This window comes from Scleropages formosus, chromosome 11 (assembly GCF_900964775.1).
Source record: "Scleropages formosus chromosome 11, fSclFor1.1, whole genome shotgun sequence".
Classification (NCBI taxonomy): Eukaryota; Metazoa; Chordata; class Actinopteri; order Osteoglossiformes; family Osteoglossidae; genus Scleropages; species Scleropages formosus.
In genome coordinates, this window is record NC_041816.1 from 17653852 (window position 1) to 17666976 (window position 13125).

Below are 13125 nucleotides of genomic sequence, written 5' to 3' on the forward strand. Positions count from 1 at the left end.
ACGAGCGGACGCCGCATTGTCCAATCAGAGAGAGGCTTGATCATTTTCGACCAATCCAATTTGCGATTATTTGCACGTGACGGGAGACGTTGTCTTTTCACCTGGAGCGCGTGTGTCCTGGCAGTAGGAAAACACATTGATAGCTGTCAAGTACGGTTTTTTTTTTGTTGCATAACATAATATTTTGACGATTTGTAAGGTGAGTTTCACTATTTTTAGTTTAGGAATATTACTGCTGAAATGCAGGTATGCTTTGTTCCCTGCTTGCCCAGCTGTGTTTTGTTGTTGGCACCCAGAGTGAGTGCATCTTGACTTGAGTCTCTGGTGTTTTTGTTCGCAAACAAACGAGTTTTGAATTGAAAGATTCATTGTCCTATCGTCTTGATTTCCCGAGTGTATTTATCTTAGGTATGTACATTCTCTGAAGATTTTTCTGTTCAAGGAAGGTGTCAGTGAGTCTGTGTCAGCCTCAGTTGAACACAACTACTACTAGTATTTCACTAACCGCCATACCAAATCCAAACACGATTGTTTTTCCTTAATTTTCTTTAGTTTAGGTTGCTGGTGAAAATACATTACAAATCGAGCTCCACGAAAGCAGTTTCTGCCAGCTAAGAGTGATGATGAGAACATCACATGAACAGTGTGTTCAACCTTGGTGAAAAGAAATAGTAAAGTAACATTGTGTGTATCAGGTTTGACAATTATCACCTAACATGTGATATTTAAGGTAATGTGGGCAGCTAACAGTGCTTGGGAGAGATCACATATTCATATTGTGCTTGAAAGGCAGTTGCACGAGTCACAAAAACTGCTGCATTATTTAAGCGGTTAGAAAAATATTGGCAAAAAATTATTCTAGCGTAATCCAAACAACGGAAATTGCACAAAGCGAAGACACATTTTTTGCAAGTTCAAGTTTTTTGGTTAGGTAGTGGAGCCATTTTTAATTAGTTGATGCTTTTCTCCAAAGCAAGTTACAGTTACAAGCTACTTACAGTGATTTACCCTTTTGTAAAGTTGGCTAGGTTTTACTGGAGCAATTTAAGGTAAGTACCCAACTTAAGGACACTACCACAGGAGGTGGGATTTAAGTGCAGTCCGGCAGCTTTAACTGCTATGTTACCTTGACAATGTGATGATAGCAAAATACACATTATATAGCACACAACACATTACCAGATAATTGAATTACTACAAGTTCAAGTTTATTCTCATAGGCACAAGTACCGTGTACAAGTATCATGAAATTCTTCCTGAATGCTTCTCCACAGACTATGGACAAAGACAGAGACAATGACAATGACAGTGAGTAGTGCAACAGCAATAGCAATAAATAATGGTAACAGTAATAACAATAATACCAGTATTTGCATGTGACGGGAGACGTTGTCTTTTCACCTATATATATTTTTTCTTTAACAAAAACAAAACATGTGATCTTCACAAAGGTAGTGTTTATGTTAGGTGAATTAGCAACTGCTTGTATCCAAAGCCAGTGAGAAGAACACATAACTTAATGGACAGATGTAAAAAGTAATATGGCCTCTGTTTTTGACTTCTGTTCCTACATCTCAAGTGTTCATACTTGGAGAAAGACAAAGAATGCTACGTCAGGCTCGAAAGGAGCTTGCTTGAGACTTTCATGTCTGCAGCTATGTCTCCTTCTCTTAATGTAATGCATAAATTATACTTTTGCTGAGATGTACGTCACTTTGGACAAAAGTGTCTGCTAAATGAATAAATGTAAAATGTAAATGTAGGAATCTGGAGAGTATGGCCCAATTAAATTGTGTGAGATGTATGATGATTCCAAATGATCACATTTAACTGCAGCCATGTACAGCTCTGTACTATAGATGAGCATCACATATTCACTCCTCCTTGTTACCGAAATGAGCAGTACTTCAGAAACTAAGGGATTTGTGATTTGTGTTGAAGATTCAATAAATGACTGTTCACTTCTGAAGTGCTTTTAGCAGGAGATGTTTGGGTGTTTTGACAGCACTTTGAATATAATGCTAAGTGACAGGGATTTCTGACTGAGAATGTGTTGTGCACAGCATTCAAGAGGGAAAAAACATCCTTTTTATATAAAAAAGACAAAATTTATACAAAATCCATTGTAATTTTTGTTATTTGAGAAATGCAACTGTTACGTAAAAGTATGAATGTTATTTGTTTGTAATTAAAGCTATTTTTGTTGCTTAAAATACATATTTTCTTCTCTCACTGTGTCATTGCTTTATGTATTTTTATTATGTCATTTATGTTGACAGCCATCTGGTTTTACTACATAATACCTAGAGTCATAACATGTCAGTTTTTTTTCCGGAATGGATTGTTTGGGTTTCTCCCTTGTAACTGCGCTGCAGAAGAAACCAAGTAAGAATGTAATTGTTGAAAAGAGGGAAGTTAGATTGCAATCTACATTGAAAGGAAAGTAATAGTGCAGGGTTTGTGGACAGTGTAGCGCATATCTTTGTTCAAACAATTGTTTTTAGCTGAGATGGCAAGTGTGTTTTTGGAAAAAATACCCAAAATGATGTATTCTTGACGTGGCGTGAAATTTTCAATGGTAGCAAATGAAAGATTTTGGTGTTGAATTTCTAAATTTGTTCTGCACATGCTAATATAGCGGTGGCTATAAATGTGACAGAGCTATATTTTCTGTGACAGAAATACAGGCTTTTTGGCTATGTGGATTGTAGAGTGGGTGGGAAGGGTCTAACAGTAATCCTGTAGCTGAATAATTAGGAAGGCAGTTCTAAGCTGTATGGTTTGATTAGATCTGCGAGGACTTTTACCAGCAATTCAGAGACCCGAATGAGATTAACCATAACAATGGAGAATGTGGTCATGTTTCAAGTCATTGTACGGTACAGGTGTGCCTCTAACAAACAGATTACATAGTAAGAATTAAGGAGCAACAGTTAAAAGGTTCTTCAAAGCAGCAGAGACAGGTGCACTCATTTTTGTATTATCAGCATTGCAAACATTACATGTCCATTGCTTAACTACGGCTATCTAGCCGTTACCGGTTATTACCGGCTAGGTGTGGTCATTGATGATTTTTACAGGATAACTAAAGTGAATGATTTCCCTACATATGGAAAACAAGTATCAAAATATATTCAGAAATCGTCTCAAAATGTGGAAAGTGTTATTACGAGCTCCCCTTGGTCTTGCTGTATATAGCGTTACTCTTGGCCAGAGGCTGCATCAGCTCTCTGTAAGGCAGGTGATTTCGCTGGATGTTCTGGAGTGTCTGCGGTTTCTTTCCAGGTTAGGAAAGCGTTGTGCTTAACAAGTGATGAGCTCTGTGTTCACCTGCCCCCTGCTGAATCCAGAAGGGAAAATCCCCCACATGCTGCCCCACTCTCACTACCCAAGATTCCCTTCTGGGACTGCTGGGATGCATTGTCATGTGTAACAGCCTACGGGGGAGGGGGGTGCATCCTGTAATCTTCTTAGCAACACAGCAACCTGGACCCCTCTTCCCATGTTTTTGTAATTTAGAAATTTAATGAGAGGAGACCCCTTGTAAGCTTTTGAATTGTGCCCCCTTTCCAGCTGCTTTGGTGGTCAAATTGACTGGGGACTCTGGACAGAGATCCTTATCGAGGACTCAAACGTCAGGGGAACCAGTTGATTCTAATGAGAATTGCAGGGAGATTTTGATCTGGGCCCTGTTCCCTCCACCAACAGCTCTGTGTCTCAAATTTGGAAGCAAAGGGGGATTATTCACGGCTGATGTGAGGGACGGTAATTAAGACTTAAATAAAAAAAAAAATGCCTAGTTGAAATGTTTATATTGGTGTTGTTGTACTTATATACACAAAGGGACATGTAACTTGTAAAGGTTTCATTTATGTCCTAATATTCAATTAATTGATTATTCAGCATTTGAGTTGCTTCTCATTGAAATGAATACACCTCTTGATATCGTTTCGGTTTGTTGAGGAAAAATCACGAAACAACAACGATGTCATTTGAAAAAGTTTAATTTTGAGCTTTTCTCTATAACGTTTTGCTGTTTCTATAGTACTCTATTAGGGAAGGCACCCTTAAATAATGATACCCATTGGCTAAAGTGTGATTTCATTAATTTAACAGTGAAGCGTCTCATCCGCTAAAGTCCCAGGAGCAAATCCTGCAAAATGGCCCCAGAGCTCCTAGATGTGAGGTCATATAGCCAAGTCCTAATCAGAAGAGCCTCGAGACAAGTGAATCACTGTAACACTGTGAAGCAAAATCCTCTGCCTGTCCAGGGTATTTATGTCTCCTGGCATATTCGCTGAGCACAGAAGGAGGACGTGAGAATAATACCCAGTTGATTTCACTTAACGCCTCAATGTAGGTGTTTTTTTTTTTTTTTTTTTTTGCCTCAACTGCGGCTGTTTTTCCTATTAGATCTCCGGTTCTTGAAGCATTTTGTATTTTCTCACACCAACAGCAGAATGGCTGCTGATGACACCAGGCAGTACCCTCTTTCTCCTGAATGTTAGAAGTCAGCTGCTGCTATAGACTGCCTTGGTAGGGAACGTGGTGCATTCATTTACCGTGCCCCTTTACGGACCCGGGAAAAGCTGTCAGACACAGGCCTCTGAGGGAGGCATGGTTGAGTCCTAGGCTTCCTGAGTAGGGCTGTGGAGCTCCTGTCAACTCAGGCCATTCTGACTGGCTGCATTCTTGAATGACAATACCTTGGTGTCACATTGTGGCATCGACAGCTCTTCCACATGCCTGCCCTTCTTGTCACTAAGTATTCCTGGTATTCCTCAGAACTGGAGCCTGAGAAAAAAAATAAATGCATTGTCATAGCCTTTATAAGCTGCTTTAATTCCATTTGTAAGGTACTACGTAAAGGCTGCATTTTGGGGAGGAAGAAGTTTTCCATCATTTTAAGATACCTGTTGTTGGGTTGAAGTAATACACTATGCATTACACACGAATTAATAACAAACAAGTGTGTGCTGGGTCCTTAGTTGCCTGTGATTTTCTGGCATAAGAGTTCAGTTCCCCATGATTGTCTTTTATAGGCATTCTGGTTACCGTTCCCTTCTTTGGCATGCTTTGTGTGGAGCCTCTAGCCTTTTGTTTTTGACTTCCGACATAAACATATTAATGCCAGCAAGGCACCGGAGTCATTTTTCTAGTGTTTATTTTACTGTGAACGTTTCGCCTATAATCCAGGATTATAAGTGATCTGGCGGTGCACAGTACAATATGCTGCTGTATTTTGAAGGCCCCCTCACTACCTTTGCCATTGTGGCAGAGAGGTGCCAAACAGATACAGAAGGCCTGTTCGTAATGGAGATCTAATCTGAGATTGCTGAGGCTGGGAATGGCCAGCTAATTTTGAACCAAATCCCATTTAAAGCCAAGTCAGCCCCCTGAGGCCTGTGTCACCCAGCGGTGAGCGGGCCTTAGAAAACCAGGCAGCCGCATATGGGTCCTCCCTTGATATCATTCACTTGCCGTGTAATCTTATTATGCAAAATCCTAATCTTCACCTACGACAAAAGCCTCACGGGTCAGAATATAGCGATATCAAGGTTCTAGGGGGGTCATGTTTTGTGATCCCTGCCCTATTCTTCTCGGCAGATCTGGGACTTAAGGTCGTTCCCCAGGGGACACAGAGATGGTGGATGAGGGGAGACCTGCAACACGTTTGGAAGACGAGATCAACATGAGGTCCTGGCTAGGATTAAACTTGATTTGTAGCAGTGGGATTTTCGAGCAGATGTATCATTGGACGGGGAATAAGGGGCCACCAGCACGGCGGAATTGGATCAAGATTGGCACCGACGACAAGACGGCATGGCCGCTAGAACAGCAGCTGCCTGTGGATTGTGACTCCTTTCAGGTGAAGTCGCTCCAGTCACTCGGAAAGCACTGGGATGAAAAAGTGCGCGTGTGTGTGTGTCCATGTGTATTTGGGGAGGGGGAGGTAAGGGGTGATAATTTTGATGTCTGTGAGATTTAGTGGCGGCGTAATGGGATTAGGTGTAACACCTTGGTGACAGAGAAAGCCACCTGGCGCTATAACTGGCAACAAGCGCAGCCTAATCCGTTCCCATCTCTGGGATGTCATTCATAAAGCTCAAAGTGATTTCCGCTCTGCTTGTCGTGGTTAATGCCATCAACAGGAACGATGTGAAGAAAGTGCAGAATTCATTACCAAGTGGCTGACAGAACAAACGGCAGAGGCATCTCATTTGGGCTGCAATGCGTTTTGTGAATGGTTTATTTTACCCTCTTGAGACAATGTTATACAAATAGATTTTCGTCTTCATATTTTGAATAAAATACGGGGAAGGGATAGCTAGTCTCCTCCATACCAATGTTGTAACCTGCAAGGGGGAAGTGGTGAATCTAGGCCAGCATTTGTTTGGTTTCACTCTTTATTTACCATTGTACATCAACGTGATGCGTTGACACGAGATCAAACATTTATACAGCGTATGTTTATATAGGGTTTAGGCTCGACTCTTCTCATCAACCAGAGCGTGACAACTAAGTAAAGGATCGGTAGTATGAGGAGGTTGGGTTCCTATTCAGACAAAAGAGCTGTTATCTATTCCAGTGTCAGTCTGTAGTGCTAAACGAAACCCTGGTCCTGGGAGCATGGGCCTGTTTTCGTTGTCAAGCTCTACTGGTGAATCAGACTGCAAGGAACTGTGTGGATGTGTGTCCTTGTCCAAAAAGGCGACCGAATTTTAGATTGTACCCAAGAAGCTGATTGGATCTCAGACAGTTTTCAGATGTTTGATTGGGTATCAGTCTCTGTCCAAGCAGGTGGCTGCGATCTGTAGGTGGTAGCGTGCGCTGTGTGGATCTGGCTGTTACGATATTTGTTTGGAATTTTTTTTTCTCAGTTGTGTTTTCGCGGTTTGAATGCATAACGGTTGTCGCGTATTTCGTGTCTTTTCCCATGCGAGCTCTTTATTGTTCCAGAGTTTTACACCATCGTAGGTGAGATGAGGGTACAAACATCCACAGGTTCCTGATTCTCATTTTTTATTCGAGCATCATGTTTGTCAGTCTACTGTCGCTCTACATCATCTACTGTTGACGGCAAACGTGTCTATAACATCATAACACCCCTGAAGACATTACTCTTTGCAGAGACTGTAATGGATGTGGTGCCTGTCCAAGTTTGCTATCGATGGGTAAAGGAGTCTGTAGGCCAAATGCATTTTTCTAGCAGTTCTTTATGGTTAGTGCTGAGCTCATCCTGCACAGGAATCGATTGGAACGGAGTGTTAGTATGATTCTGGAGATTAACAGCCTGTTTCTTTTTCCTTCACTCCAGGTCTGTTAACATGTTCCGGCGTGTGCTGGTGAAAACCTTGGGGCTCGTTGGCGTCACCATCCAGTACGGTTGTATTGCCCACTGCACCTTTGAGTACATCGGCGAGTTTGTGCTGGTGGGCCCCCTCTCTTTACTACTTACATAACGGTTCTAGAAATGGTTTCTAGCCCCTTTGCTTCCATACCCTGTCCCGTGTGGTCTCAGTTAGTGCGTTAGGCTTGGAACATCCCTTCTGGGTTTGTGCTGACGGTTGTGTATGTGCTGTGTGGAATTGCAGTGTTCTGGCCCATCTATGGAACCTACGATCACAAACCATGACTTAATCTTCTCGGAACGACTGAGCCGCCACTTCTACAGGATTGAAAAGTGAGTCATTAGGTTCATTTTATCATTAGGTTTTTACTTTAAAGGGATGTAAATCCCAGAGTCTAGTTTTTAGTCCTGCCTGATACACCAGAGACAAAAACTCCAGAATCTGCACTGATAAAGAAAACATTCCATAGAATTTTAAGTGTGAAATTTTATATTGTTTTTGTTTGAACTGTCAGTTATACATTTTCAGCGAAACTAAACGAGACCACTGACAAACATTTGTATTCATGTAGAACAACAATCCTAATTCCTGTTTGCTGCAACTGAATGCTGATTGAATTCTTCTCAGGGGGGATATTGTAATTGCAAAAAGTCCCTTTGATCCGAAGATGAATATTTGTAAAAGAGTAATTGGATTAGAAGGAGACAAAGTCTGCACCAGCAGCCCATCAGATGTCTTTAAAGCCCACATTTACGTGAGTATCAGCCATCTGGAACTTGTACAAAAGCGTGTGTGTGTGTGTTTTGGTGTAGAGCATTTGTACAGAACTTACACGCACAGTGTATATGTATATATGGAGTGCATGTGATTTGAGTGTTGCGTATGTTTAAGGATGTTACCAACAGTTTTTCCAAGATCTATCAAAAGTAGGAGTTGAGTCACCAGTATGTTGTCGAAACAACTGTTATTGCTTTTCGTTATTATTTTCCCTTCACTGTCTGCGCTAGAGGTCTGCAATTTCTTTGAAGGCTGTTAGCATTAGTGCCAGCTGAGTGGAGGAGCTGATGGACAGACTCGGGTAGTAAACCTAGGCCTCCCAAGCTGTTTCAGCCATAAACAGAGTGACAGGCAGACTGCTGCTGTATTACTGCCAGCCACCTCACCCTGAGTCCGCTTTTAATATTTCATCGCGGCAGTTAGCGTGAAGCCTACTTCTTTCTACAGCATTTTACTCTAAAAAGAAGAACAAAACTGCTCTCGATGTGGCTCTGAGTGTGCCGCCCAGTCTGGAATTCCCTTCGAGGTTCTTGTTAAGTTTCTGCTCTATCCTCTCAGTTTTGGGAAAATAGAGGCTCCGGGCGAAGTTGCCGTGTTAAACAAGTGCTTTGCTGAACCACCTTCTTAGCTGTCTCAGAGCAGCTCTGTAAACAAGGCTCTGGCCCGTTAGTAGTGAGGATTAAGGCCCTGGGCCAACAGGGCGGCTCAGCCTCGCTCCTCGCCTTGCTCTGGCTAAATGGGGGACTGCTCTGTTTGCAAAAGATGAGTTGTTGTGGAGGGGGGCATCACCTCCTGTTAAGAGCCACCATGGTAAACAGTGAGATGAGTGCTGGGGAGATGCTTGGCTATACACACACACTGGCGCCTCTTGTTTGTTCCCGGCGAGTGTCGACCCCTCGTTCCCGGTGCCGATTTTCCTGCTCGCTCCTGTCCGACGGGTGGTTGTTTGCCAGGGGAACTAATTGTCGCTGTGTATTTTATCTTCCCTGATAGACAGAAACCGGATGGTGACGGACTTCTTTTTACTTCATCTACCCTTTAATAACAGGAAGTTGCTGATGTGGATTATCAGTTGTTATTGTTCTTAATACCTTTTTTTTTATTGAGCCCAAAGAATTGTGGTGAAGGCAGGTGCTTGTGAATATTCATTAGCCATAATACTTGTTTGATCCTTACCCCGATTATAGTTGAATATGTTTAGCATATTCGAATCCACTGAAGCTCCAGACCAGCTGCCTTAGCAATATTCATGAACTGTTGGGGCAGAGAGCGGTGAGAAACTCATTTACTGGGACAGGAAGGGCAGCACAACACCGACTCTTACTAGTAATTAATGGTAGCCAGCTGGAATATCAAATCAGGTCCAAAACTGGAGCAGTTAAAGCATTCAGAAACACAAACGTACACAATCAGCCGGCATGCAGAGGCAGGCGCTGGAGTCGAGGGAATTGCGCAGGCGTAATTATCCCAGATCGGGTTGGGAGCGCTCATCTCAGTCCAGCATGGCTCATGTCATATATCTGCCTTTGGGAGGCAGGAGGAGGCAGATTGACTCATCACCTTTACCCATCACAACCTCGCTGCAGTGCGGATGAAAACGGAGTGTCACAACAAGGAAACCTGATCCATAACGCGGTAAGGAGGCCCGCAGCCTAGGCCGTGCACCGGGGCCCGGGGCCAGAAGGGCCGTGCCGGCACCAGCTAATTCAGTAATTGTATCTGAACGCACGCTGTGAGGTGAATGGGTTGTTGTGGAGCGGTCGGTGCTTCAGAGAGAGCAAGACCTCCTTTGCTGGGGGGGGGGGGGGGGGGATCGGGTTACACGGAAGAAGTCTTGACAGGTTAGACAATGACGTTGCGCCAGCCAAAACCACGGGAAGTGCAGGAGAAGTGCTGCCACCGTGGCCTGTGTGCGACAACAATGCTGCCGTGCAGTCGATTGTGACTGAATTGCTGCAATGTCATATTCATAACAGTTCAGAGTCTTTGTTTTGGCTAAAACGTTTCATTTCGTATTTCTAGCCTAAATATGTCCTTACCGCAGCCTTGTACTACGACGATAAGGTTCGCTCGTGATTGTAGGGTTAACTTTTTTGGTAGAAAAGGAAGTGTTAAGAATACCCGAATACACCCTCTGAAATTCCCCGGTAAAAAAAATTGCCGCATACTTTAAGGGAAACGCATGTGGGTGTGATTTCTGCTGTTTTTTCTCACCACTCCTGACATGTGGGTCTTTATCCTCTCCGGTTTTAATCAGGAGAGGTAACACCTGTGGTTCTCTCCAAAGCCCACCTTTTGTCTGAGTGACACCCGCAGACTGGGAGGTAATTACATTTGTGGCCCTGGCCCAAACAGCAGAGCCATTTTAAAGACCTGGGGAGGGATATGAAGAGTAGTGGTGGAGGGGTGAACTAGGCATTGGGGGTAGGGGACGTGCTTTCTTTTGTCCGGCCTCAGATTAAGTTTGAGTTCAAGGGAAAAGTAGGGAGAGAAAAGTATTCAGATTCATTAGAGGAAGGAGCGGCTTTTTCCGCACTTCCTTTTGAATGGAGGCTTCTCATTGAGTGGCTCTTTCACAGCTACCTGTGAACTTGCAAGGCGAGGTTCTGCAAAATTTTCGCTGGCTCCTTTCCTCGTTCCCACTCCTCGCAGTATCGGGTCTCAGGTTCCATTCAAGTACAGGCCGCGGCACTTCCCCTCCGCCGCCAGTAACACGACAGTCGCTCCTAAGGTAAATATTCACTCAGCCACTGCTGTACGTTTGCGGGAGTTTATTGTTAGAGCTCTTCTGGGTTCTTTGTGTCTTAAAGAGCGCATTATAAAGAATGGTCATTCAGCCCTTTCTTTTGTTTACAACATAAAAGTAAGATCTCAGTGCGTCAAATTATTTCCTAGCATGGTAATTGCTTTAAATTGACTGGACTTTTAGAACAGATTTCTTTTAAAGTAAGTCATTGTTAATTGTAACCTTGGTGTCAGTATCTTTTGGCTTCTTATTCTACATGACTGCGGTCTGAGCCATTACCAACCACTAAGTGCTGTTCACGTTTATACACATCTTATTGCCAAATGACATGGGGTGTGAATCTTTACATCTGGCCGTAATGGGATCGTATGATTTACATGCAGAGAAAACAGGCGTCTTTAGATGGGAGAGCACACACATTGGCTTCTGGTCGAACAGATGACAAGCTGTTCCATTTCCTTTGCCTAGCTCAGAAGCAAGCATATGCTTACATATTAATGAGGTGCTACTGTAAGAACAAAAGGCTGACACGTTTATCGAGTGGCTGCTTTAATTATATACATTTGAATCTGAGTGGGAGACTTTGGAAGGTCGGTGCTTTTACCTGGAGTGCTGACAGACGATAATAACGATTCCCACACTAACTGTGTGAGGCTACGGTTTGGTTAACTGGGGAGGGGGAAAGAAAAAGTCAACCATCAGTAAAAAGTGTGCTGCTTGCAACGTAACAGTGTGCGTCTTGCTTATAGCCAGAGAAATTGTCCAGCACTTCACACGAAATGCTTTTAATACCTGTGGAAATGTGGGTACTCCTTTGTTACTTTTGTCCAATGGCCTGGGCTGTTAAAAGTTAGGAAACAAAAATAGACTCCTAGATTGTGATGGCCATTATTACAATATAATGTGTTGTTGATCCTGTCTGCACATATAGGGGACTGAGGACTTAATTAGAGCTTTGACAAGCCTACTCTCCTAAAGTGATGAGATTATTCGTAATTGATGTCACAGTCAATTAAGGTTCGGTCTGTTGCGGGCCTACTGGCAGGTCTAGCCTTGGTGCAGACCCCAGGACGTTGATGAAAGCTTGCTTCACCCCGTTCATGCTGTTTCTGCTACAAGAGGGCAGATTCTAGCGAACAGCCTAATGACCCTGTTTGAAGTCTGATAAATTCGTGACCCTGCCCCATTGCCGTAACCTCCCCATCTACCAATGTGGAGGAAAAAGGACAATAAAACAAAAAAGGTTGTCATTAACTGCAGGGTTTTCAGGGCTGAAGTGTGGAGGCAGCTTGTGACTTCATTATCAGAGAAATGGCTTCACTGTTATTTACATACAAACACAGTTAACCAGAGCTAAGAAGTTAGGGAGCCATTTGTTTCTGACTGTAAACAGGGGTGGGGGGGGCAAACATATTCAACATTTTGGTTTTGTTTTTTTCATTTGCAATGCATCTAGGTTCCAAAAGGGCACGTATGGCTGGAAGGGGATAACCTTAGGAACTCCACAGACTCACGGACTTATGGCCCGGTTCCCTATGCCCTCATCCGAGGACGGGTTTGCTTGAAGGTATTGCTTGAATAACTGATTTGTGCTATGGTTTGCCCTTTCAATTTTAATCTGAATGTCTACGGAATGCAATTTGATTTAAAGACAAGGATACATATAGGGTCACACACATAGTCTACGTTACCATTTAGCTCCACAAATTATAAATTATGAAAAATACAGTTTTCAACTATTGTTACTTAAGATATCAGAAGCTCTTGTTTATGTCCAGCTGTTTTGTTTTTCTCTTATGAGTTTGCCATCATCTCAAAAAAAAAGGAACATTTCACCTTCTGGCAGGAGCAGAATGAAGTGATGCACTTAATTTTTAAGGATAAAGCAGCAAAGAAAATCTTTATTCTTTGCAGTTATAATTGCATTACAACTGTAAACAAAAATAAAGTTAAAATGAGGACATACATTTTATTTTTGACTCTGTTAAACTGTCATCAGCTTTTAATTTCACCACTCTTTCCACAGTTATGGCCTCCACACAGCTTTGGAACTTTAAGCAAGAGTCCAAATAAAAGGATTATACCAAGTGAATAGACCTCTTCCAATTTGTACATACTGTCAAACTTTGTAGGTGCTCTTTCTAAATAAATGATTATTTATGCTTACATTTCAACTTGTCGTCTTTGAATTTAAAAAGTGGGGGGAAAAAAAACTTTCAAAAAAGCTCACTCTTAAAATATTTCAGTCCA

At 42.6% G+C, this 13125-nt stretch overlaps 1 protein-coding gene across 3 annotated transcripts; it reads left to right on the forward strand.

The window, feature by feature from the left end:
* The first annotated feature begins 95 nt into the window (after nt 1-95).
* Nucleotides 96-12970, forward strand: immp1l (inner mitochondrial membrane peptidase subunit 1). 3 transcript variants are annotated; one of them, XM_018763918.1, is made up of 6 exons: nt 97-199; nt 7319-7433; nt 7596-7684; nt 7980-8106; nt 12332-12442; nt 12902-12970. In XM_018763918.1, exons 2-6 carry the CDS (start codon nt 7329-7331, stop codon nt 12968-12970), a joined length of 501 nt encoding a protein of 166 aa, XP_018619434.1. In that variant the 5' UTR covers nt 97-199; nt 7319-7328. The 3 variants fall into 3 exon arrangements, with proteins under 3 accessions (XP_029112141.1, XP_018619434.1, XP_018619433.1); XM_018763917.1 differs by lacking the exon at nt 12902-12970 and adding an exon at nt 5608-5869 and having other exon boundaries at nt 12332-12587; XM_029256308.1 differs by lacking the exon at nt 12902-12970 and having other exon boundaries at nt 96-150; nt 12332-12587.
* Nucleotides 12971-13125: the final 155 nt, after the last annotated feature.